At 40.0% G+C, this 23,208-nt stretch overlaps 1 protein-coding gene and 1 long non-coding RNA gene across 3 annotated transcripts in view; one reads left to right on the top strand and one right to left on the bottom strand.

Moving 5' to 3' along the window:
- LOC133538713 (uncharacterized) overlaps positions 1-5,663 on the top strand; it is a 29,277-nt gene extending 23,614 nt beyond the window's left edge. The window contains exon 4 of the long non-coding RNA XR_009803089.1: positions 4,098-5,663. This is a non-coding gene — a long non-coding RNA (uncharacterized LOC133538713). The remainder of the gene's footprint in view (positions 1-4,097) is intronic.
- Positions 1-23,208, bottom strand: part of tmod1 (tropomodulin 1) — a 60,422-nt gene that overhangs the window by 14,964 nt on the left and 22,250 nt on the right. For both annotated transcript variants that reach the window (XM_061880429.1, XM_061880430.1), the window contains exons 5-9: positions 13,069-13,185; positions 11,616-11,705; positions 6,368-6,498; positions 2,399-2,506; positions 1,409-1,552 (exon numbers count right to left, since the gene is read on the bottom strand). In XM_061880429.1, coding sequence (XP_061736413.1) covers positions 1,409-1,552; positions 2,399-2,506; positions 6,368-6,498; positions 11,616-11,705; positions 13,069-13,185 — 590 coding nt within the window. The remainder of the gene's footprint in view (positions 1-1,408; positions 1,553-2,398; positions 2,507-6,367; positions 6,499-11,615; positions 11,706-13,068; positions 13,186-23,208) is intronic.

The raw sequence follows: 23,208 nt of genomic DNA, 5'->3' as shown, positions 1-23,208 counted from the left end.
CATACATACATTTATATGTATGTACACACACACACACACATATATATATATATATATATACACACACACAGATATATATATATATGTACACACACACAGATATATATATATATATATATATGTGTACATATATGTTTATATATACATATGTAAACACATATATACATAAATATACATATATATTTATAAATTCATTGTACATATACATATATATACATACACATATATATATATACATACACACATATATATATACATATATATACCATTTATACACATTTATTTATTTATACATACATATATTTACATATATATATATATATACATACACACACACACACATTTATATATATATATACACACATTTATATATATACTGTATATCTTTATATATCTTTATATATATGAGTGTGTGTGTGTGTGTGTGTGTGTGTGTGGGTGTGTGTGTGTGTGTGTGGGTGTAAAACTGACATAAGGGGGTAGTCAGTGGCTCAACAATCTATTTTTTACCTAGACAGCACATTACAGGGAGCCTAAATGTCAACACACACACCACACACAAACATCTCATTGGTGCGCTCCAAAATGTTAACCATGAAGCCACAATAAAAAACAAAAAAAGGAAAATTATTTTACCAAATGTTTGCGACTATTGGTGGCATTGTTGAACAACTTTTGAAGTTATAAACAAGCAGTGGTTTCACATAGTCACCGCGAGCGTCAGCACAAACTAGCAGTGTGAGGCCATCCTTCATCAGCTTATGTCCCGGTAGTGCGTTCTCCTTCGCTGTAATAAAGGGCCGCTTTGGCATATTTTTGTTCTCATCACATTTAAAGACTTGCTGCTGAACAAAGCCCTGTTTGCTGCTAAAATCCTGAGGTGCCCCAAGCGAGGTAAAATGACAAGCTAAAATACTAGCAGACAGCGGTTGTCTAAGTTTAACAGCGAAAATGTAAGAGGGGTTAGACACATTTTAAGTGTTTCTGATTACACAAAGTGGTCTCTAAGAAAAGCTGACACAGCTCTGACCAGCCAAACGTACAGCAAATGTGGAAATAAATAATTGCCGCTCGCTGTTGAAGCTCTCCGAAACGGCCACGCCCAAGTGTACAGGATGTAAACAGGACGTGACGTAAGAGGCTCCGCCTCTTTAAAATGGTGTAGCCTGCGTATACAGGAAGGGATGTCGCCAAAATGCCACTTGATGACTTCAAGCAGCATCCAAAATAAATGATTGAACGAACGAAGCGATTGTACGCCGAGACTTGGTTCGCACAAAAAAAGCATGTTTGGCACGATGTAAAGGTTCCTAAACCACAATGGTCCCAAATAAAGGCTTAAATCCACTGTAATAAACACGGTGGACCATAAGCGGGACTGACTTTTTATGTGAGGGTTCTGGAGTACCTGATTGTCAATCTTGAGCTCTAGCAGTGTTCTGTTGAACTGTAGCGACTCAATGAGAGCCAGGATTCCAGTCCCAGTTATGAAGTTGGACTCAACATTCAGGCTCTTTAGTGTTGTGTTAACCTTGAGCATCTCAGCCAGTGCCTGCAGAACACAGAGCACATGATTAATCTTCATTTTGTTCTTTTCTTTGGCACCCGAGTGACAAAAAACGCCTTGAGTCAGGACAAAACAGAAGGGGGATTAGTTGTACAAAGTGGGCTAGCCATGTGTATAGGGAACCACTGGGTTACAATAGAACCACTAAACTAAAAGGCACTTAAGCTAGTTTCGCGAAAAGATCATGTCAGTTTAGCTATTATCAAAGTATAACTATTTTCTTTTTTATTTGGTTTAGGTTTTTTGTGGTGTTGTCAAAAGAACCAGCTTTAAAAAATGGGTTCTAAGAAAACAAAGTGAACTGCTATGGCTGTTGTCCTTCTTATAAATTTTTTTTAAGAATGTTCAAACATTACATACGATATGGCATGTTTAGCCATGTTTTTTGAATGGTGGCTACTGTATATAGTGGAAAAAAGAAACAAACAAAAAAAACTGAACAAATTGGCGGTTGACCTAACAATCGTTAGATTGCATTACAAACAGTGATGTCAGTTAGAAAATTACACATTGTTACACAGGAAGCCTAAAATTGTAATTTTTGAGGAAAAGTATTGTACATACCGATTTTAACATTGCCCAAGACAATCTGCTACAAACTCTTATCTATTGACAGCACCAATGCTTATGTGAAATTTTCTCAAAATCAGACGATACAAAATGCTGTCATTTTCCTCCAAAATTGTGTCCATGACATCAGCTATAAAAACAGCTATAAAATATAGTTCCTTGGTTTCTAAAGTGTTACGATGTCAAATTAACCTCCCAAATGAACAAAATAGCCGACAATATCTACATATTTCGGAGGCCAAAAAAGGAATATCTACTTACAAATGCAACTGGGTCATTGCTTCGAGTCCCAACGATACTGAACCTTTCCACCACCGTGTTCTTGATCAGAGCCTCAGCGTACGCCTTTAAAGTCGGGATGGGAATGTTCTGGGGGGAAAGGTAGAGCCACATTAGAACCATATAGCTCAGTATATGCTAAATAATGTAAACTATTTACAGTGGTTTTTGTAAAACCAGATTTTTATAGGATTATTATTTTTTTTAATGACAAATATTGCCAAAAAAATATCAAGTGTCAAATCAATCCAATTTCAATTCAATTTATTGGGAACATGTCCAAAATCCACAAGCACACATTTTGCTCAAGTGATCAGCCGTCCAAAAGGCACGTAAAGAAGCAGAACTTGTCTAGTACCACCTTTGTGCCGTAAGCAACAGAAATAAAAATGAATAAAAAAGAATTGGTAGGGAGAGATTAGAAGTGACAAATAGTTCAGAAGGTGTACATAAGTGTAAATAGGAATGTATTTATATTCTACACCAGGCCCACAATGAGTATATGATAGTAATATCAGTGACTTTTCTTTAAAAGTTTTTTAGCATACTTTGTAAACGTCATCTGCTTAAAGTGTTTCATAAAGTGGCTCATGCCAGTGGTTCTAAACCTTGTTGGAGGTACCGAACACCACCAGTTTTATATGTGCATTCACCGAACCCTTCTTTAGTGAAAAAATATATATATATATTTTTTTTTTCAAATTCAAGACAAAGTTATATGTTTTTGGTAACACTTTAGTATGAGGAACATATTTTAAGTAACACAGACTTATTTAGAGTTATTTGGACACTAGAGGAACATATTCTAACTAATAAAGACTTAATTTAGAGTTATTTTGTTAGGGTCAGGGTTAGAGGGTAAGGGTTATAATAAGGCCATGCTGAATAAGGCATTAATAAGTACTTAATAATGACTAGTTAAGAGCCAATATGTTACTAATTTGCATGTTAATAAGCAACGAATTAATGGTGAATATTTTGCCCATACTAAAGGGTTACCATGTTTTTTTTACTGGTGCTCAAAATGAACCGTGCATGAACATCACCTTGTTCAAACAACAAAACCAACACAGTGCATAACCTCACAACAAATTACACACCTGCATATCAGTCAGCTGTTGCCGTATCCGTAATACGCCGATAGGGAGAAGTTTGTATTTACACGATGAGTCGGGTGTGTTTTGACCTCCGCCAAACCCCTGAGGCCGACCCACCGAACCCATAAGGTTCGATCGAACCCAGGTTAAGAACCACTGTGCTAGTACAATGTTTAAATTATTTCCTCAATCCATTCAATAGTTTAATCCCATGTACAGATACATTTAATTATTTCAAAGTAATGCTTTAGGTTCTGTTTAATCCAGAGATTGTATTTTTCTTCTTTAATTGAGAAATATTGTTGTATATTTCTGGGCAGTCCGTTGTTATTTGCTTTATAAATGATTTTTGCAGTTTGAAAGTGTATGAGCTCAGACCCGTATATCTCCACACAGTAACTCACCAATAAACAGTATAGAATATGGAGTGACTTTTCATTCAGTTGTTCTTTTGCCTTATTCAATACTGAAATATTAGTTGCCACTTCATGTTTTGTCTTTGATGTGTGGTTCTGAGCTCATTTTATTATCTATCAATCATCCATCCATCCATTTCTACCGCTTATTCCTTTTTGGGGTTGCAGGGGGCGTTGGCGCCTATCTCAGCTACAATCGGGCGGAAGGCGGCGTACACCCTGGACAAGTCGCCATCTCATCGCAGGGCCAATCAATCAATCAATCATCCATCCATCCATTTTCTACCGCTTATTCCCTTTTGGAGTTGCAGGGGGCGTTGGCGCCTATCTCAGCTACAATCGGGCGGAAGGCAGGGTACACCCTGGACAAGTCTCCACCTCATCGCAGGGCCAACACAGATAGACAGACAACATTCACACTCACATTCACACACTAGGGCCAATTTAGTGTTGCCAATCAACCTATCCCCAGGTGCATGTCTTTGGAAGTGGGAGGAAGCCGGAGTACCCGGAGGGAACCCACGCATTCACGGGGAGAACATGCAAACTCCACACAGAAAGATCCCGAGCCTGGATTTGAACCCAGGACTGCAGGAACTTCGTATTGTGAGGCAGACGCACTAACCCCTCTGCCACCGTGAAGCCTATCAATCAATCAATCAATGTTAATTTATATAGCCCTATTAGCCTATTATCCATTTTCTACCCATCCATCCATTTTCTCCCCTTTCTCCCTTAATGGTGTCGCTGGGGGTGCCAGAGCCTATCTCAGCTGCATTCGGGCGGGAGGCATGGTACACCCTGGAGAAATCGCCACCTCATTGCGGGGGCCAACACAGCATTCACACTCTCATTCATACACTAGGGCCAATTTGGTGTTGCCAATCAACCTATCCCCAGGTGCATGTCTTTGGAAGTGGGAGGAAGCCGGAGTACCCGGAGGGAACCCACGCATTCACGGGGAGAACATGCAAACTCCACACAGAAAGATCCCGAGCCTGGATTTGAACCCAGGACTGCAGGAACTTCGTATTGTGAGGCAGACGCACTAACCCCTCTGCCACCGTGAAGCCTATCAATCAATCAATCAATGTTAATTTATATAGCCCTATTAGCCTATTATCCATTTTCTACCCATCCATCCATTTTCTCCCCTTTCTCCCTTAATGGTGTCGCTGGGGGTGCCAGAGCCTATCTCAGCTGCATTCGGGCGGGAGGCATGGTACACCCTGGAGAAATCGCCACCTCATTGCGGGGGCCAACACAGCATTCACACTCTCATTCATACACTAGGGCCAATTTGGTGTTGCCAATCAACCTATTCTCAGGTGCATGTTTTTGGAGGTGGGAGGAAGCCGGAGTACCCGGAGGGAACCCATGCAGTCACAGGTAGAACATGCAAACTCCACACAGAAAGATCAAACCCAGAACTTTCGTATTGTGAGGCAAATTTGTTATATTTAGTACCATCTTATGCCCTCCTTCAGTGTTGGTTCATTTCCCATTGTAATGTTTAAGTGTTCTGTTGCTTTGTGATTTCCTGCTAGACCTCTGTTAGTTTTATTCTGCCTGGTACCTAATTAAACAACCTTCTGCTTACCTTCTCTGCATACTTGAACATGCCAACGGCAGACATGTGGCATCATGACAATCAAGTGTCCAAGCAAAGAATACGAAGCGTTGGTGAAGAACATAGTGGTAGTTTTAGAGTTGGGACACTGTAGACTGATTCCAGTCAGGGTATGCTTTATTCATCTTTACTATGTGTGTGTGTGTGTGTGTGTTTGGTTTATTTGCACATAGAACGCACACAGAACCATGAGCAACTCCTTTCTGTCTCTCATCACTACCTGTGCTTATTAGGTGTTGAAGCGCACTGAATATTTCTCACTGTGAGACTTTGTGTGCTTTTTTAAAATGTTTTATTAAGTATGGCTGTAAAATAAGCAACCTTGGGACCAAAGAAAGTTGCAAATGTCAGCACTAAAATAAAGAATGTGAGACACATCATTAAATTCAGAAATAACTTGTAGCGAAGTACTAAAGTTACGTTTGTTACAATAAGCTTGTAGTGTAAAGGTTCCTACCTAACAATGGTTGCAGGGGAAACGGTTTAAGGGAGACAGTACAGAAAGTGATTGTACCTGCTGCTAAAGTTTGCGAAAGAGTTCAACTAGGTCTTCAATTAAGGTAAAAGTGACAAAGTTATTTTATCCATTTAATTTGCCTCTCATACTTATTTCACATTATTTTCTGCATGTGAAACTACCGTATATTGTTCTTTAAAAATATGCGTTTTGTGTAAATATTGTTGGGTTTCCGGAACAGATTAATTGGATTTACATACATTTCTTATGAGGAAAATGTGTTCATACATTTCTGTCTTCGGCAAACCTGGAGACGTGTTTTTTTACTGAGCAGCGGTGGGAGTTTGATACCTTGATGTTGTTGAGGTTGACCTCCACAAGCTCTGGATCATTCCTTTTCACCCTCATGAGAGTGTCCTCCACGTCAGTTGAATTGGGCTCTTCATCAGGCACTGGTTTGTACTGAGTGGACTGGATCACGCCTGTCAAACACTCACAGTCAGCACACATTCTGAAATATCCCAAAGCTGTATTAAATAGAAGTAACTAGAGTAAATGAAAACGGCTATTCTCCTAAGAATGCTGAGAATTCTGTCACTCAAGATACCACAGAACCATTCATCATATACTGTATATCAGGGGTGTCCAAACTTTTTCTACCGAGGACATTGTACATTTAAGATACTAAAATCAATTTAATGTACATCAAAATGTGCTTAGCAATTGGAATTTGTGTTACGGATGACAAGGAAAATAGTTGTTACTGTTATATATAACATAGCCAATTAGAAATGAATTAATAACATTTTCAGAACATGTCAAGGGCCAAAAAAAAACAACTTCCTGCGGGCCACAAATGTACACCCAGGCCGCAATTTGGACACCCCTGATTTAGACACTTTAATCATTACAAATACAAAGTTAAACATATTTGTCAGGGTGCAACTATTGTGTATTATTTTGATTGAAAGTGATTAGTCTTCATTCAGTGAGAATCTCTGGTACTCACTAAGCTGAAATGTCATTGGCAGAGATTAAAAAACATGGTTAGCACATCACAACATATCATAGTAATAATTATTTATGAAATGGATTAAACATTACTATTGTGATCCAAGAGACCGCTCAAACTCAATGTTTGTATTAAGTACAAGGAAGAAGAATCCTAATATACGTCTTAAACTTTATCGATATGTGAGACATAATCTAATCATCTATAACATTGCAGCAAATTATGTCAATTAGAAGTTATTAACTATCTATTAAGGTAAACTTTATTGATTAATGTACAGTAGGAAGGGGATTCATACAGGCCCATTCGTCGCGGTTTACCTGTCACACAAAACGTGACGGGTTGGGTGGTCACACTATCCACTTTAGCCGCCAGATGGCAGTAGAGTGTTGACAATCTTAAAATATTTTGTGGCAATTCCAACTTTTAACCACAGCGGAGGTCATACGAATCACTTCCCAAACCTACTGCATGTTTGTGTTATAATCCATCCATCCATTTCCTACCGCTCATTCCCTAACTTATAATAATAATAATTCACCCCTATACAATATCCTACCCTAATACCCTACTGTGCAATACTACACTTCGAGTGCAATACGTCTGACACTGACTGTTATTTATTACTCCGGTACTCTTGTCTTGTTCTGTATATTGTACAGTATTTTGTATTTCTATAGTGTTTTGTATATTGTACAGGATTGCTTATTATTTTTATTGGACAGTAGTCTGTTTATTTCAATTGTTAGTTTTTCCTTTATTACATCTTGTGTTATATATATTTACCCATATTTTTTCCCACTAATGCACCTTAAATTGGAGTCCTTAATCTCATTATATGCAAATATAATGACAATAAAGTCCATTCTATTCTATTCTATTATATACTGAGAACAGGAACAGAACAAATGTGTTTGTGTCTGCTAAGAAATGTAAACGGGGTGGGATTAAATAAGCTCTGTTTCTTCCTACTCCTTTTCAGACACGTTGAAATGCGAGATACTGTATGTGTGTAAATATGTGATGAACCATATTGTAAATTAATTCAAAACCAAACCAGTTTGTCACATACAGTATGACCCCTAAATGTATGTAGCACTACAATGACATTAGAACAATCTAATTAGACATTTAATACGGTTTATAATCTTCTCGGCATTGCCACATAATTTATATTAATTAATAAATAATGCATCTATTTTATAATAAGGCTGGTTGTAATTAGATTCATGGGTAAGCTGAAATCTAACCTGTCTGACTTTTACACCCTGGACTCCCCCATGCTGTATCTGACAGCATGAGCAGAACAAATATGTTTGAAATTCAATTCAATTAGCTCTAAATTATTATCTGTGTCTTGAACATACAGTACATGATGAATGTGCCAAACAAAACATAGCATTCTGTATTATTCATGGAGGGACTACATTTCCCACAGTCAGTTGTCTTGCTGATTAATGAGCCACCAAATTAAAAAGAGTTGTGCAACCAGAGCAATATGACTGCCCAGAATGTATACGATAAAATGAAAAAAAAAATATTGGCGGCAATGTCGTGTCAAAATAAAAGAGATGGGTCACTGATGTAGTGTAGTTTGGGCGTCCTCAACGTTTTCTAGGCCAGAGGTTCTCAACCTTTTTTCATTGATGTACCCCCTTGTGAACATTTTTTTTAATTCAAGTACCCCCTAATCAGAGTAAAGCATGTTTGGTTGAAAAAAAGAGATAAAGAAGTAAAATACAGCACTATGTAATCAGTTTCTGATTTATTAAATTGTATACAGTGCAAAATATTGCTCATTTGTAGTGGTCTTTCTTGAACTATTTTGAAAAAAAGATATAAAAATAACTAAAAACTTGTTGAAAAATAGAAGTAATCATCAACTTAAAGTGCCCTCTTTGGAGATTGTAATAGAGATCCATTTGGATTCATGAACTTAATTGTAAACATTTCTTCACAAAAAACTAAATCTTTAACATCAATATTTATGGAACATGTCCACAAAAAAATCTAGCTGTCAAGACTGAATATTGCATTGTTGCATTTCTTTTCACATTTTATGAACTTACATTTATATTTTGTTGAATTATTATTATTCAATAAAAATATTTATAAAGGATTTTTGAATTGTTGTTATTTTTAGAATATTTAAAAAAAAATCTCACATACTCCTTGGCACACCTTCAAGTACCCCCAGGGGTACGCGTACGCCCATTTGAGAACCACTATTTTAGGCCAAGGACCCCCAAACTGATGAAGAGATGGAGTGTGGACCCCTTACTTATATAGCTTGTACAAACATGGTGTTTTAAATTAAAGTAGTTCTAAATGTTGTAAAACTGGCCGAGAGTTAGTGGGCGGCCGAGGGTGGAGTTGGCGCTCTTGGTTGCTTTGTTGGGTCTGCTCCTGTCTTTGGCCATGCTCCCCTCACCGCAGCAGATGATGGTGTGGAACACCACACAGGCCATTACAGTGTATATTGGTGTTGAAATTAAGATTTTGTTTCTCTGCTTGTGTATGCATGGTGCAATCGTGTGTGCGTAATATATATTATCGGTTAACAATTTTTTGTTGTTTTACTTTGTAGCTCTATGTAGAAATGGCTCTTTTAATGTCTTTAATGTCCTTTGTGTTCTTTGATGTATCTCTCTTACACACATGTTTATGTGTGCTATGGATGTGAGGTTTTTTCTTCTTCCTTGGCCTCAGTCTGGACCCCCTCTCCAGGGGCCCAGGCTACGACTGTTTTTTTTTTTTTAACCCCTCTCCCCCCAGCATTTACCTGTTTCTCACTTGTTTTGTAAGGGGCGTCAGAAGTTGGCAGACCCATCAGCGATCCTGTTCTGTCTTCCTGTAATGTTTGTCTGATCTTGAATGGGTTTGTGCTGAAAATCTTAATTTACCCTCAGGGATTAATAAAGTACTTCTGAAAATGCGGCTGCTAGACTTTTGACAAGAACAAGAAAGTTTGATCATATTACGCCTGTACTGGCTCACCTGCACTGGCTTCCTGTGCACTTAAGATGGGACTTTAAGGTTTTACTACTTACGTATAAAATACTACACGGTCTAGCTCTAGCCTATCTTGCCGATTGTATTGTACCGTATGTCCCGGCAAGAAATCTGCGTTCAAAAGATTCCGGCTTATTAGTGATTCCTAGAGCTCAAAAAAAGTCTGCGGGCTATAGAGCGTTTTTCGTTCGGGCTCCAGTACTCTGGAATGCCCTCCCGGTAACAGTTCGAGATGCTACCTCAGTAGAAGCATTTAAGTCTCATCTTAAAACTCATTTGTATACTCTAGCCTTTAAATAGACCTCCTTTTTAGACCAGTTGATCTGCCGCTTCTTTTCTTTCTCCTATGTCCCCCCCTCCCTTGTGGAGGGGGTCCGGTCCGATGACCATGGATGAAGTACTGACTGTCCAGAGTCGAGACCCAGGATGGACCGCTCGTCGGGACCCAGGATGGACCGCTCGCCTGTATCGGTTGGGGACATCTCTACGCTGCTGATCCGCTTCAGATGGTTTCCTGTGGACGGGACTCTCGCTGCTGTCTTGGAGCCACTATGGATTGAACTTTCACAGTATCATGTTGGACCCGCTCGACATCCATTGCTTTCGGTCCCCTAGAGGGGGGGGGTTGCCCACATCTGAGGTCCTCTCCAAGGTTTCTCATAGTCAGCATTGTCGCTGGCGTCCCACTGAATGTGAATTCTCCCTGCCCACTGGGTGTGAGTTTTCCTTGCCCTTTTGTGGGTTCTTCCGAGGATGTTGTAGTCGTAATGATTTGTGCAGTCCTTTGAGACATTTGTGATTTGGGGCTATATAAATAAACATTGATTGATTGATTGATTTGTATTCTGATTCTGATGTACCTTGTTAGACTGTAGTTTCAGAGGTGGGGTCGTGTTCCTACTTTCCAAACCTAACACTTGGGGCCTGTTCTACTAAGACCTAAAAAACATGGGTTGAATAGCGTGTGCTAAATAAAATTGTGTGTACTATTAATAGGCATGTTGCAGGTGATTTACTACAGACTGCGTGTACAATTGATAATAAAGTGCTGAAGTAGTGCAGACTGCTCTATTTAAATGAGGGTTTCTATGTATAGCGGCTGTCACCACAGACAGTAATTCCCAACTACATCCATGGCATCATATAGTCCTTATACTGAAGTAAATCAGCATTGCATGCACTATCAAGTTGCACATGTTTTATTCACGCAAACCTTTAGTAAGTCAGGCCCTTAACATAAAACATAAACTAGCTGCTTGCTGAGAATGCTGAGAATGATTGGCACAGCAGCAATGGGGCGGGTCCTCCTTGTTGGAGTGACAAGTGAATGTGTACATTACTGACTGAAAGATATCTTGTGTCTCCATTTATTTATTCACTACGTTGTGTTGGATCAATTTTACTATGGACTTTATGACATTTATAGTTGTGTAAAAATTGCAGGGAGAATATTAACAAACAGACCTCCGGCTTTATATCTTCTCAACACTAACAGCGTTTTCTGCACTAGTCTAAGGTACTTTGACAAGTTTAACGCAGAACAGATGGAAGACTCCTTCAAATCAGGTTACGTACTGTTAAGGCCTTGCTTGTTCACAATGTTGCTGCTGGCCAGAGCTTCATAGTACTGCTGGTTACTCATCAGCGTGTGCATGCCCAGGATGGCTGAAAAGAAAAATATGATATACAGAATAGGAAAAATCAAGACCAACAAAGTTTACTGTGACTTTGAATTGAGCATAATGCAAACAGAAGCAGGATGATGGAAAGGCGAACTCAAAGACACATGCAAAGTCTCAAGCACATCAGTTGTACAGGTGTTAAAAGAAGTAAAGTGCAAACAAGCATATAATGTGTCCAAAAAAAAAAATCTGCCTGAGAACCTTGTTTTCTGGACTACTTTTTTCCTACGCTATGTACCCTGTGGCTTATAAAACGGTGTGGTTAATTCCTAGATTTTTCTTTGCTAACGGCCATAATGTTTTCAATTCAACTAATTGTATTCATGTGATACCTACTGACACAATGAGGAGTTGTATTGCTTGGGCTATGGCGCCATCGTTTCGACGGGTTCGCTCACTGCAGGTGCTGCGGGTTGAAAATGTACTTCCTGTTTTATGCTTCGAACCGGAAGTATATCTATTTTCGTCTACTATTCGTTCAATGCGTTTCTGCTCGGAAGGATTCTTTATTAACTAAAACAATTCATACTTACTAAACCGTCTCATGAATGATGTCTGTAGGAGTGCTTTCAAGCATATTTGTATGTGCTATTGTAATGCAATCAAGCATGTTGGTATTATTAACTTACAATGGCATTCGTTTTGTAATGTTTCAGTTTTGTAAATTTACTAAAACATCACCGTGGAGCCATTGAGTCTGTTTAGCTTGACGATGACTTCTGTTTTGTATGATCATCTGTTTTACTGCCATTAGATAGGCACCATTTGGAAACAATTAAGGTATGTGAATAAACATTCACAATATATTTCGTACCGGTATATATTTGCAGCTTTTTGTCCATTTTATGTAAAAATATTTATTTCTTCTGAAATTTGATGGGTGTGCCTTATAGCCTGGAAAATACGGTAGTTTGCAACAGCTGTTGCCTCACATACTAAGAGCTGTTTTGGTTTGTTGCACAAATTATTAGAAAGCATCAATTAAAAATATTTTTGCGTATGATGCAGCGTAGTCCTACAATGTGTCTTTTTTTCTTTGCATGCTAACACCATGCATGTATACTGCAGATACCCTGTATGGTGCTCAGCTAACAGTGATCCAGCAGGTGTGAATGAAGTTAGCGGGGGATAGATAGGTGGTGGTAAAGATGGAAGCATCACTAAAGGGGAAAGGAGAGGCGTTAGACTGAAGAAATGAACACCAAGTGCCAGTAGGTGAGGTCCTTAATGATATTAACAGTTCTTTACACTGATTAGTGAAAGCAAAGAGATGACAAATTGGCAAAAAATGTTGAAGTTTATTTGCGCTTATAGACAACAAATAAGAAGTAAGTTGAAATTGTTACCTGCAATATCACAAAGTTCGGCATCAGTAGCGCTGGCAAGAGCTTCTTCAAGCTCGGGCTCCAGGGTCACATTCTCCATGATGGGGTCGACAATCTTTTTAGGCACCCAAGCCTTTCCTGCAAAGTGAAGGAATACTTAGCCTGCTGAAACAATAAACTGTTCCTTTAACAACGTCTCAACATTATTTTGCCTTCTCTGCGAAAAGCTTATCTCAAGTTAAATGAGGATATTTCCAAACAGTGCACAGCTAAACAGACACAGCTGCTGAGTAGCGCCAGGGGATACACAACTGTAGCAAGATGCATGGCTATTCTAAGCAATGGCTGCCAAATAAGCCACTTTGGAACCAAAGAAAGTTGCAAGTGCCAGCAATTTAATAAAGAAGGTGAGGAACGCTATTAAAAGCAGAAAATTAGGATGTAGGAAAACACAAAAGTGGCATCTGTATCTCCACTCATCGCTCGTCTTGAGCAACAATCTTCAATAAAGGTAAAAGTGATGTTAAATGCTCATTTATTCATTTCATCTCTTCATTTATAAGTATTTTGTGTTGTTATGCAATTATGCTCCATAATAGATTTTGTGTTCAATGGCCATGATATAATGTTATTGATTGTGCAGGTACAGGTACTTCTTTCTGTTTCATGCCTTGAACCGGAAGTATAAGTGCCGTCCGTCTACCAGTTCGCCATAGTGTGTCTTCTCTTATGATTTATTCATTCATCACTCCAAGCAATGGTTGTAAGTTTTACAATATAACTTAAAAAATTCATACTTATTAAACTATCACGTGTGATGTCTGTAGGAGTGTTTTAATGCTTATTTGTAAGTGCTACCGTAATGTAATTAAGCTAGCATCGTTAACATTAGCTAAAATGCTGTTACATTTGAAAGTGTTTTTGTTAGTATTATTAACTTACAGTGAAATTTTTTTTTTATTGTTGTTTGTTGGAATTGGAATCCGTTTAGCTAATTGAGGGTGCTAACTTTCGCAGCTAGTGGGTCCATAACAATGACGTCTGTTTTGTTTGATCAGCCATTTTACTACCGTGTGAGCAGCCCCGTTTTGAAACAATTAAGGCATGTAAATAAACATTTACAAAATCTTTATTTGTAAATATCTCATTTCACAACATATATGACTGTGGCTAATAGTCCGGTGCAGCTAATATATTGGAAAAATATGTAATATGTAAATAATATGAAACTCTAAATCCATATTATGAATAATTCATTATGACATGTTTCCGGTAAAATTAAAAATGGCTACTCTACTTGGAACGAAAAAAACGGCAAGAAAGGATTCGAAGGGTGTATTTTTCCGGATTTCCGTGGGTTCTCTGCGGGTACTCCGGCTTCCTGCCACCGCTAAAAACATGCACCTGGGGATAGGTTGATTAGCAACACTAAATTGGCCCTAGTGTGTGAATGTGAATGTTGTCTGTCTATCTGTGTTGACCCTGTGATGAGGTGGCGACTTGTCCAGGGTGTACCCCGCCTTCCGCCTGAATGCAGCTGAAATAGGCTCCAGCACCCCTCGCGACCCCAAAAAGGGACAAGCGGTAGAAAATGGATGGATGATTGGACCGCTGATTCAGGGCGAAGGGATATAAAAAATGGAGAATATCCATGATGATTGGTTGATTTACTATGATGAATCACGATTGGTTAAGGTTAGGGCAAATCAGAGGCAAGATACAGCAAGTCATCGACATTCGACATGACGACGAAGGAGTCGGGGACAGAGGGAATATTCAAACGGATGAAAATAAAAAAAGGAAACTTATAGAAAGATGGCAGAGGGATTCTCTCCCTCTGATTTTTCTTTTAGTGATAAAGACAACGTTCAGGAAACCCATAATGTGCCTCCATTTGGAAAAAAAAAATGCCCAAAACATTCATTTTAGCTGTTTACCTTGTAAGCCCAAAACAAAACTACTCTCGTAATCGAAGACGTGGAACACAAATTTAAAGAACCCACGTTAAGTTGAGTTGAGTTCATGAAAAGTTGTACTGCATATAACCATTATCAACTGTTCCAAAACAGGCAAGTCATTGTTTTGTTTGTCAAGATATAGATAGATGCTGTCTTTATTTACAGTAGGCAGGGAACATGAATAACATTATAGGGGTGGACCAAAGAAAAGGGAAACTAAAATACATACATACAGTGGGGTGTGGGGTCCCGTAGAGGTAGTTGAAGGGTGTCTGTCCCCTGCTAAATGACAGATAGTTATTAGTAACGGGCCCGTATTGGGGCCATTTGGTACACTCAGTTACATTAACATTATTACCTATTTAGGAACTTGCAATGTAGGAGGAATTAAATTTTAGTTGAGTCTGTTCCACAGTCAGGAAAGTATGTTTACTTTAAATATATTCAAATTTATTGATTTCCGTTCATGCAATGATGGAGTTTGTTAAAATCTCCTTAGTGAGACAAATGTTTAGTAATTTTCTTTTGACCAAGTAATTGTCGTTTTTCCACTGTTGAAACAGTAATTTATCCTGTGTTAAAACGTCTCCATTAGAGTATATACTATGGTGTTTATTTATTATTTTAATTGTTTTACCATTAACTTGTTTTCTGTGTTTGTCACTCATTTTGTACTTGGTACGCAACTTAAAAGAAATGTTAAAAAGACAGAGTATATTTCTTGTGATAAATAATCAAATTGAGAATTGTAATTCTCGTTTGGTGGAAAGTTGTAAATGGATTATACTTGCATAGCGCTTTTCTACCTTCAAAGTAATGAATTTATGAATTCATGTATATGTAGTTTTGATATAGCAAGCTACTTTTGCCGTGTAGCTTCTTACAATTCTCTGGCGATAGCTTCCACTGTAGCTTAACTACATTTAGTCGAGAGTACGGTTGTAAAGTATACCGGTAATAACTAAGTATGGCAGTACAATGAATCATAAACAGTACTATACTGCCTTTAAAAAAATACCGGTCCCAATTTTTTTTTTTATGGGCATGACGGGGCTATGTCGTCACGTTGTGACAATGCTGGTTTTACGAGCAGAGGAGCATGTTCAGAAATGCACACGCATGGAGTACTTACAAGCAGACGCAGTGTGTAGACAGAAGTGGGAGAATGGACGCATTTTGGCTTAAAAACTAACGATTAAGGTGAAGCTATAACACTGAAGCGCCACTTCAGTGCCTTTAAAATATGGATAGCTAGCTAGCAGCTAACATCCGTCCGCAGTCGGCAGTGTTTTGGCTACTTCTAAATCCCAAATACTTGCCACCGTGGCGAAAAACAAAGTAAAAATAAAGTAGCTAAACATGCTTCACTACACATCCTAGGAAGACACAACAGCTCATAGCTAACAAGCTGGCGCTTCTCATTGTGAACAAATGCCAGGGGTGGATCGTCACCTGACATCCACTGTAATGATACCAAGTACAAGAGCGTATCTCGTGAATACGACAATAATATTTTGGTTTTACAAAATCTTTTTTCCTTTTTAAAAAAATGTTATCTTATGTTTATTAACTTAGGAAATATATCCATGGACACATGAGGACTTTAAAAATGACCAGTGTATAATCCTGTAACTACTTTGTATCGGCTCGATACCTAAATTTGTGGTATCATCCAAAACTTACGTAAAACATCCAAATAACAGAAGAATAAGTGTGTATTACATTATAACTTAAGTCTATATAGAACCTGTTGAAACAGAAAATAACCAGATATTAACAGTAAACGAACAACCCAATTAACAATCAATTTTCTACCGTTTATCCCTCATAATTTTGCCAAAATAATAGAATGAGAAAAGACACAATATGTCACTGCATACATCAGCAGCCAAATTACAGCTCTTTGTTTGCTTACTTACTACTAAAAGACAAGTTGTCTAATATGTTCACTATTTTATTTATGGCCAAAATTGTTATTTGATTGCAATAAGAAACATATGTTTAATGTGTATTTGTTTGTTAAAATAAAGCCAATAATGCCATTTTTTGTGGTCCCCTTCATTTAGAAAAGTAACAAAATATATTTTGGTACGGGTACTGTTACCAAAAAATTGGTATTAGGACAACCCTCATCGAGAGTAACCAGCAGCTTAGCTTACTACATTTTCAGAGTAGCTTGCCCATCACTGCTTCCACTGTGTCATTGTGAAAGGTGTTTCTCCTATGTTGGTGACCTCATTGCACTAAAATCAAATCCTGTCGAGATAGTGAGGAATTAATGGCAAATACAGAAGAAAGCTCTCAGCTTAAATTCAACAGATTATGATGTAGCTCATATACCGTATTTTTCGGACTATAAATCGGAGTTTTTTTCATAGTTTGGTCAGGGAGGTGACTTATACCCAGGAGCAAATTATGTGTGAAATTATTAACACATTACCGTAAAATATCAAATAATATTATTTAGTTCATTCACGTAAGAGACTAGACGTATAAGATTTCATCGGATTTAGCGATTAGGAGTGACAGATTGTTTGGTAAACTTATAGCATTTTCTATATCTTATAGTTATTTGAATGACTCTTACCATAATATGTTACGTCAACAGACCAGGCCAATCTCAGTTGGTTATTTATGCGTCATATAACGTACACTTATTCAGCCTGTTGTTCACTATTCTTTATTTATTTTAAATTGCCTTTCAAATAAATGTCTATTCTTGGTGTTGGGTTTTATCAAACAAATTTCCCCCAAAAATGTGATTTATACTCCAGTGCGACTTATATGTTTTTTTTCCTTCTTTATTATGCATTTTCGGCAGGTGCGACTTATACTCCGGAGCGACTTATACTCCGAAAAATACGGTAGTAACATTATAGATAACCTTGCATGTGGACAAAATTGTCTGGTTCCGAAATATTTTTAAAAACTATTAGTTATATAAGTGAGTTTATACCTACGTCTGACTTCATATTGTTGAAACTTGGTGAATGTAAACGAGTGTGGTTGTGTGCAGACCGCTCTGACTAACATCATACGCAGCTCTGTTGTGTGTTCTGACTCTGTCACCTCATATTTGAACTGCCGTGTAAACACAAGCTGCTTGGCAGTGAAGAGACCCGTCACCTCCTTTGTGTCATGATCCGTAGTCTGGATCATGTTTAGTTTAGTTATTTTCTGTTAGTTTGGACTCCCTTTGTTGTTTGTGTACCTTTTTGTGAGTCAGTTTGGTCACCATGGCAACATATTAATTTCACCTGCTGAGGGTTCCAGACGCACACCTGTTTTTTTAATTACTTCCTTATTTAAGCCTGCCTTGTCCCGTCAGTCGGTCTTGGTCCCTTGTTTGCGGTATGCAACTGTTTCGTTGGTAATTCTAGATTTCTTGTTACCTGATCCTGTGCTAGTGTTAGCATTAGCTTCTGTGTTTTCGCCACGTGTTTCTTTTCGTCTGTTTTTGTACCAGTGTTTTTTTATTAAATCATTCTTACCTTTTAGTTGTTGTCCGGAGTGTCTATGTTTGCGTTGGAGGAACGATCCCGCATTAAAATGCGACCCCCACGTGACAGAAGGGACCAAGCTTACAGTTCCTTCGCCATAGACTCTGAAGATGTGGAGCAAGGTACGTGGAGAGCAATGGAAGCGGAGACTCTACGCCACTCGCCCTTGGAGCGCCAGGACCTGATGTGGGGTCCTAATGGCAAGTTGATTCCGATCACCTCCGTATGGCCCGAGGACATCGATCCACCACAGTACCGGACGCGTCAGCGAAGACTGAAGCCGTCCAAAAGGGCTCCACTTCGCTACCGGGACGCGCCGCTCCCTCAGACTCCTCCGGACAGCAAGACGCCACAAGCAGCAAAGTTTTCCTCGCCGCCGATGTTTGGTAATCCAGTAACTCATTTTGCCAAACAATTTTCTGATTGGGCTGCTAACAAAATGAACTCAGGCTACGACTTCACTCCATCCACTCTTCATGACGTCACTCCGCCCACTTCTGATGACGTCACTGAATCTGCGCGCGGCGATGAAGTCATTCCGCCGGCGTCATCTAAGGAAGTCACGGACCATAATGTTCTTGTTGTGCCTTCTGTCTCCAGGTGTAAGTCACCTACAAAAGACTATAATTCAAAGATAAAACACTACCAGGACATTTTTTTGAAATTTAGATTTCCTCAGTCTTCTTTTGATTGCCAAGCTCCGCCCCCCATGGCTCTAGTCCCGCCCACGACACGGACGTTTTCTTCTTGTCCTCCCACACAATCTCAGGTGGGAGAGGGAGATGCACTTGCTGAACATTTTTTAGGGGAGGATTCTACCCACCTCCTAACCTCCCTCCACCCACCCCGAAAGACGGTTCCAGACCGCAAGAAGTGCGTCTGGTATCCGCCCCTTGGGGGGGGACTGGGGCAGGGGGGCGGTGCGGGGGGAGTGGCACAACTGCGCCCAGCCAAGCCGCAACCTCCTCCTAGGCCGCCTCCACCAGCTCCACGACCAGTACCAGCACCAGCTCCACGACTAGTACCAGCTCCACGACTAGTACCAGCACCAGCTCCACGACTAGTACCAGCACCAGCTCCACGACTAGCACCAGCTCCACGACTAGTACCAGCTCCACGACTAGTACCAGCACCAGCTCCACGACCAGTACCGGCTCCACGACCAGTACCAGCACCAGCTCCACGACTAGTACCAGCTCCACGACCAGTACCAGTACCAGCTCCACGACCAGCACCAGCTCCACGACCAGTACCAGTACCAGCACCACGACAAATACCAGTACCAGCTCTACGACAAGTACCAGCTCCACGCCGCCAAGCACCGCCATGCCAAGAACCAAGCCAAGACACGTCTTCTGCTGCGTCCACGCCTGACACGTCTTCTGCTGCGTCCACGCCTGACACGTCTTCTGCTGCGTCCACGCCTGACACGTCTTCTGCTGCGTCCACGCCTGACAAGTCTTCTGCTGCGTCCACGCCTGACAAGTCTTCTGCTGCGTCCACGCCTGACTCCTCGTCTTCTGCTGCGTCCACGCCTGACTCCTCGTCTTCTGCTGCGTCCACGCCTGACTCCTCGTCTTCTGCTGCGTCCACGCCTGACTCCTCGTCTTCTGCTGCGTCCACGCCTGACTGCTCGTCTTCTGCTGCGTCCACGCCTGACTCCTCGTCTTCTGCTGCGTCCACGCCTGACTCCTCGTCTTCTGCTGCGTCCACGCCTGACTCCTCGTCTTCTGCTGCGTTCACGCCTGACAAGTCTTCTGCTGCGTTCACGCCTGACTCCTCGTCTTCTGCTGCGTCCAGGCCTGACAAGTCTTCTGCTGCGTCCACGCCTGTTACGACGGCGCCGACGTGCCAACTTCCACGTCGACCATGGATGTGGCCGCCCCCTGGTCGTCCGCCACGCCAAGTGCATCCACCTCCCTGTCGGCCACGGATGTGGCCGCTCCCTGGTCGCCCGCCTCGCCAGCTGCAGCGGCGTTCCACTCGCCGCCGCCACTTGACTTTGCCTCGGTGGATTCGGGGACACTTGGCCTGGCGACCCACCGCCAATTCCTCCCTCCGCCCTCCCGTGACTCTTGACCCTGCTTGTTTTTGTTTATGGACATCTGGTATCTGTCCTTGGGGAGGGGGTACTGTCATGATCCGTAGTCTGGATCATGTTTAGTTTAGTTATTTTCTGTTAGTTTGGACTCCCTTTGTTGTTTGTGTACCTTTTTGTGAGTCAGTTTGGTCACCATGGCAACATATTAATTTCACCTGCTGAGGGTTCCAGACGCACACCTGTTTTTTTAATTACTTCCTTATTCAAGCCTGCCTTGTCCCGTCAGTCGGTCTTGGTCCCTTGTTTGCGGTATGCAACTGTTTCGTTGGTAATTCTAGATTTCTTGTTACCTGATCCTGTGCTAGTGTTAGCATTAGCTTCTGTGTTTTCGCCACGTGTTTCTTTTCGTCTGTTTTTGTACCAGTGTTTTTTTATTAAATCATTCTTACCTTTTAGTTGTTGTCCGGAGTGTCTATGTTTGCGTTGGAGGAACGATCCCGCATTAAAATGCGACCCCCACGTGACACTTTGGTTCTCACGTTGTAGAACATGTTTTATGCCACATAAAGAGGAAAACAGACAGTTTTGTAGATGACAATTAAGTAAGCTAACCTTCAAAGGGAAAACAATATAAAGCTGCCACTGGATTGAAAACAAAGGATTTTTCTGAATTTAGGATGAGAAAAATTGTCAAGATCATGTTTTTTTTTTGGTATCATTTCCTTTCCTAGTGCTCTTGTTGATGTCAGTATCTCTCGTTTTATCTCTGTGTTTTGCCACATCTTTACTTTGTTCCTTGTTCTGCCGGCACACATGTTCCACATTGTTAATGTTGTGACACTCTTGTGTATGCCACAGTGTTATGTTGATTTCTGAAGTCCTGCTAGATCTGTGTTCCTTTTTTTCTGCCTGGTGCCCAAAGAATCAACCCTTTGTCAGTACGTCTCTTGGCGTCTCTGCATCCTGGGATCACGCCAACATGCGGCATTGTCACAAATATAAGATATTTACCTTCTTAATGTGGCTGATTTTTGGCATCAATAATCGTGCATTATTTGAGGAGAAATTAGGGAAATGTTATACAAAGTTAACTAAACTGTTCTTTTATCATCCTTCCATTCATCCATTTTCTACCGCTTTTCCATTTCGGGGTCGCTCGAGCCTATCTCAGCTGCATTCGGGCGGAATCAATTCCATAAAAATTGTTGGAAAACAGTGACAACAACTGAAGGTAAATAGAATAGTACAGTGATTACAAAGAGCGCGGCAGGCCAGAAGACTTCATGGGAGATGTTGCAGCTTGAAAAAAAACAAATAAAAGCTGTTTATAAAACATGCACAGCTGAATTCAGCTATCTAAAGGAACTATATTACATTTCTACGGTGAGAACAGAAACAGGGCTTTGATTAAGCAGAAAAATACACAAAATAGAAATGGAGGCCCAGCATTTTTAGGCTCATTGTTCCATACTAAAAATATGTATGGAAAATTAGACAAAAGAATTAGAAGCACCAAGTATAGCTCAGACCTAAGCAAACAACACTGGGGAGAAAAAGAAGAGCATCCTATTTGTTTGTCTATGATATAAGATGGGGTGTTTGTAGTATTTTTAGTTCTGAGAGGGATAAAACACTTCATATAACTCAGAAGGAAACACTGACTTTTCAAACAAAAAAGTGGAAATCATCATAAAATACAGATACTTTTTTCTATGAGAAATAAAAAATATTCAATTAATGCATTCCTGACAATCAAAAATATGGAAATAAACCAGATTTTATCTAGAATAGGTGAAGTTTTCATTGTGTCAGGACTTTGACTTGGATTTATTTTTGCTTCTTTGACGCAGAGGATGATTTGCACGAGCGAGACGTGAGTGTAAGTACATGTTTGATTTATTTTCACTGTGGCGTGGTCAAAACAATAGTAAGCGTGGCAAGGCATGAAGGTTGGCAAGGGAAGTTAGGTGCGTGGTCATGAGGGTTTGATACAAAGTCCGGTAGGTAGGTACAAAGTTGCCAGGCCGAGAAACAGAAAGCAAATGACTTAAATAGCAGCTGTGATTATTGGAAACAGGTGTGAGAGCTGAGGACCGGGGTGTGACTTGAGGGCAAGGTGGAAACTAATAGGTTGGCATGGAAACAAACAAAACCAAGAAGTGCAAAACGGGAAACGAGAGTCCAAAAAACAAAACAAACATGATCAAACATAAAACCTGATTCACAGGCATGACACATTGCAGAAACCAATGTGAAATACATATACGTGACCAAATAAGATTTAATACCACTTTTACCTTTAACATCTGACTCTGACACTGTGCACCACGGGATACAATAGCAATGATTGTAGAAATTTGCCAATGTATTCTTATCAATGACAGAGTGGGAAAGGTCTAGGAATGTGTTTGCAGAAAAATTTCAAATGATGTGGCTGGCCATACATTAATTTACATTTTACATGAGCTTCTCCGGGCAAAAACAGATAATGGGGCCCTATGCAGAGAGCAATATCCATTCTTCACAAAGACTGAATTACCAAAATGGGGATTCTTTGTTTGGACCCCTGATTCCGTAGAATCATACTCTGGAAAATGGACTAGTTTGCTAAGCGCAGTGTTTGACCGTACGATAATGGAGTAAATTTTGGGAAAAAAATTGC

This window comes from Nerophis ophidion, linkage group LG20 (genome assembly GCF_033978795.1).
Source record: "Nerophis ophidion isolate RoL-2023_Sa linkage group LG20, RoL_Noph_v1.0, whole genome shotgun sequence".
NCBI lineage: Eukaryota > Metazoa > Chordata > Actinopteri > Syngnathiformes > Syngnathidae > Nerophis > Nerophis ophidion.
The sequence above is the reverse complement of the archived record's forward strand: the minus strand, read 5'-3'. Positions and strand labels throughout refer to the sequence as shown.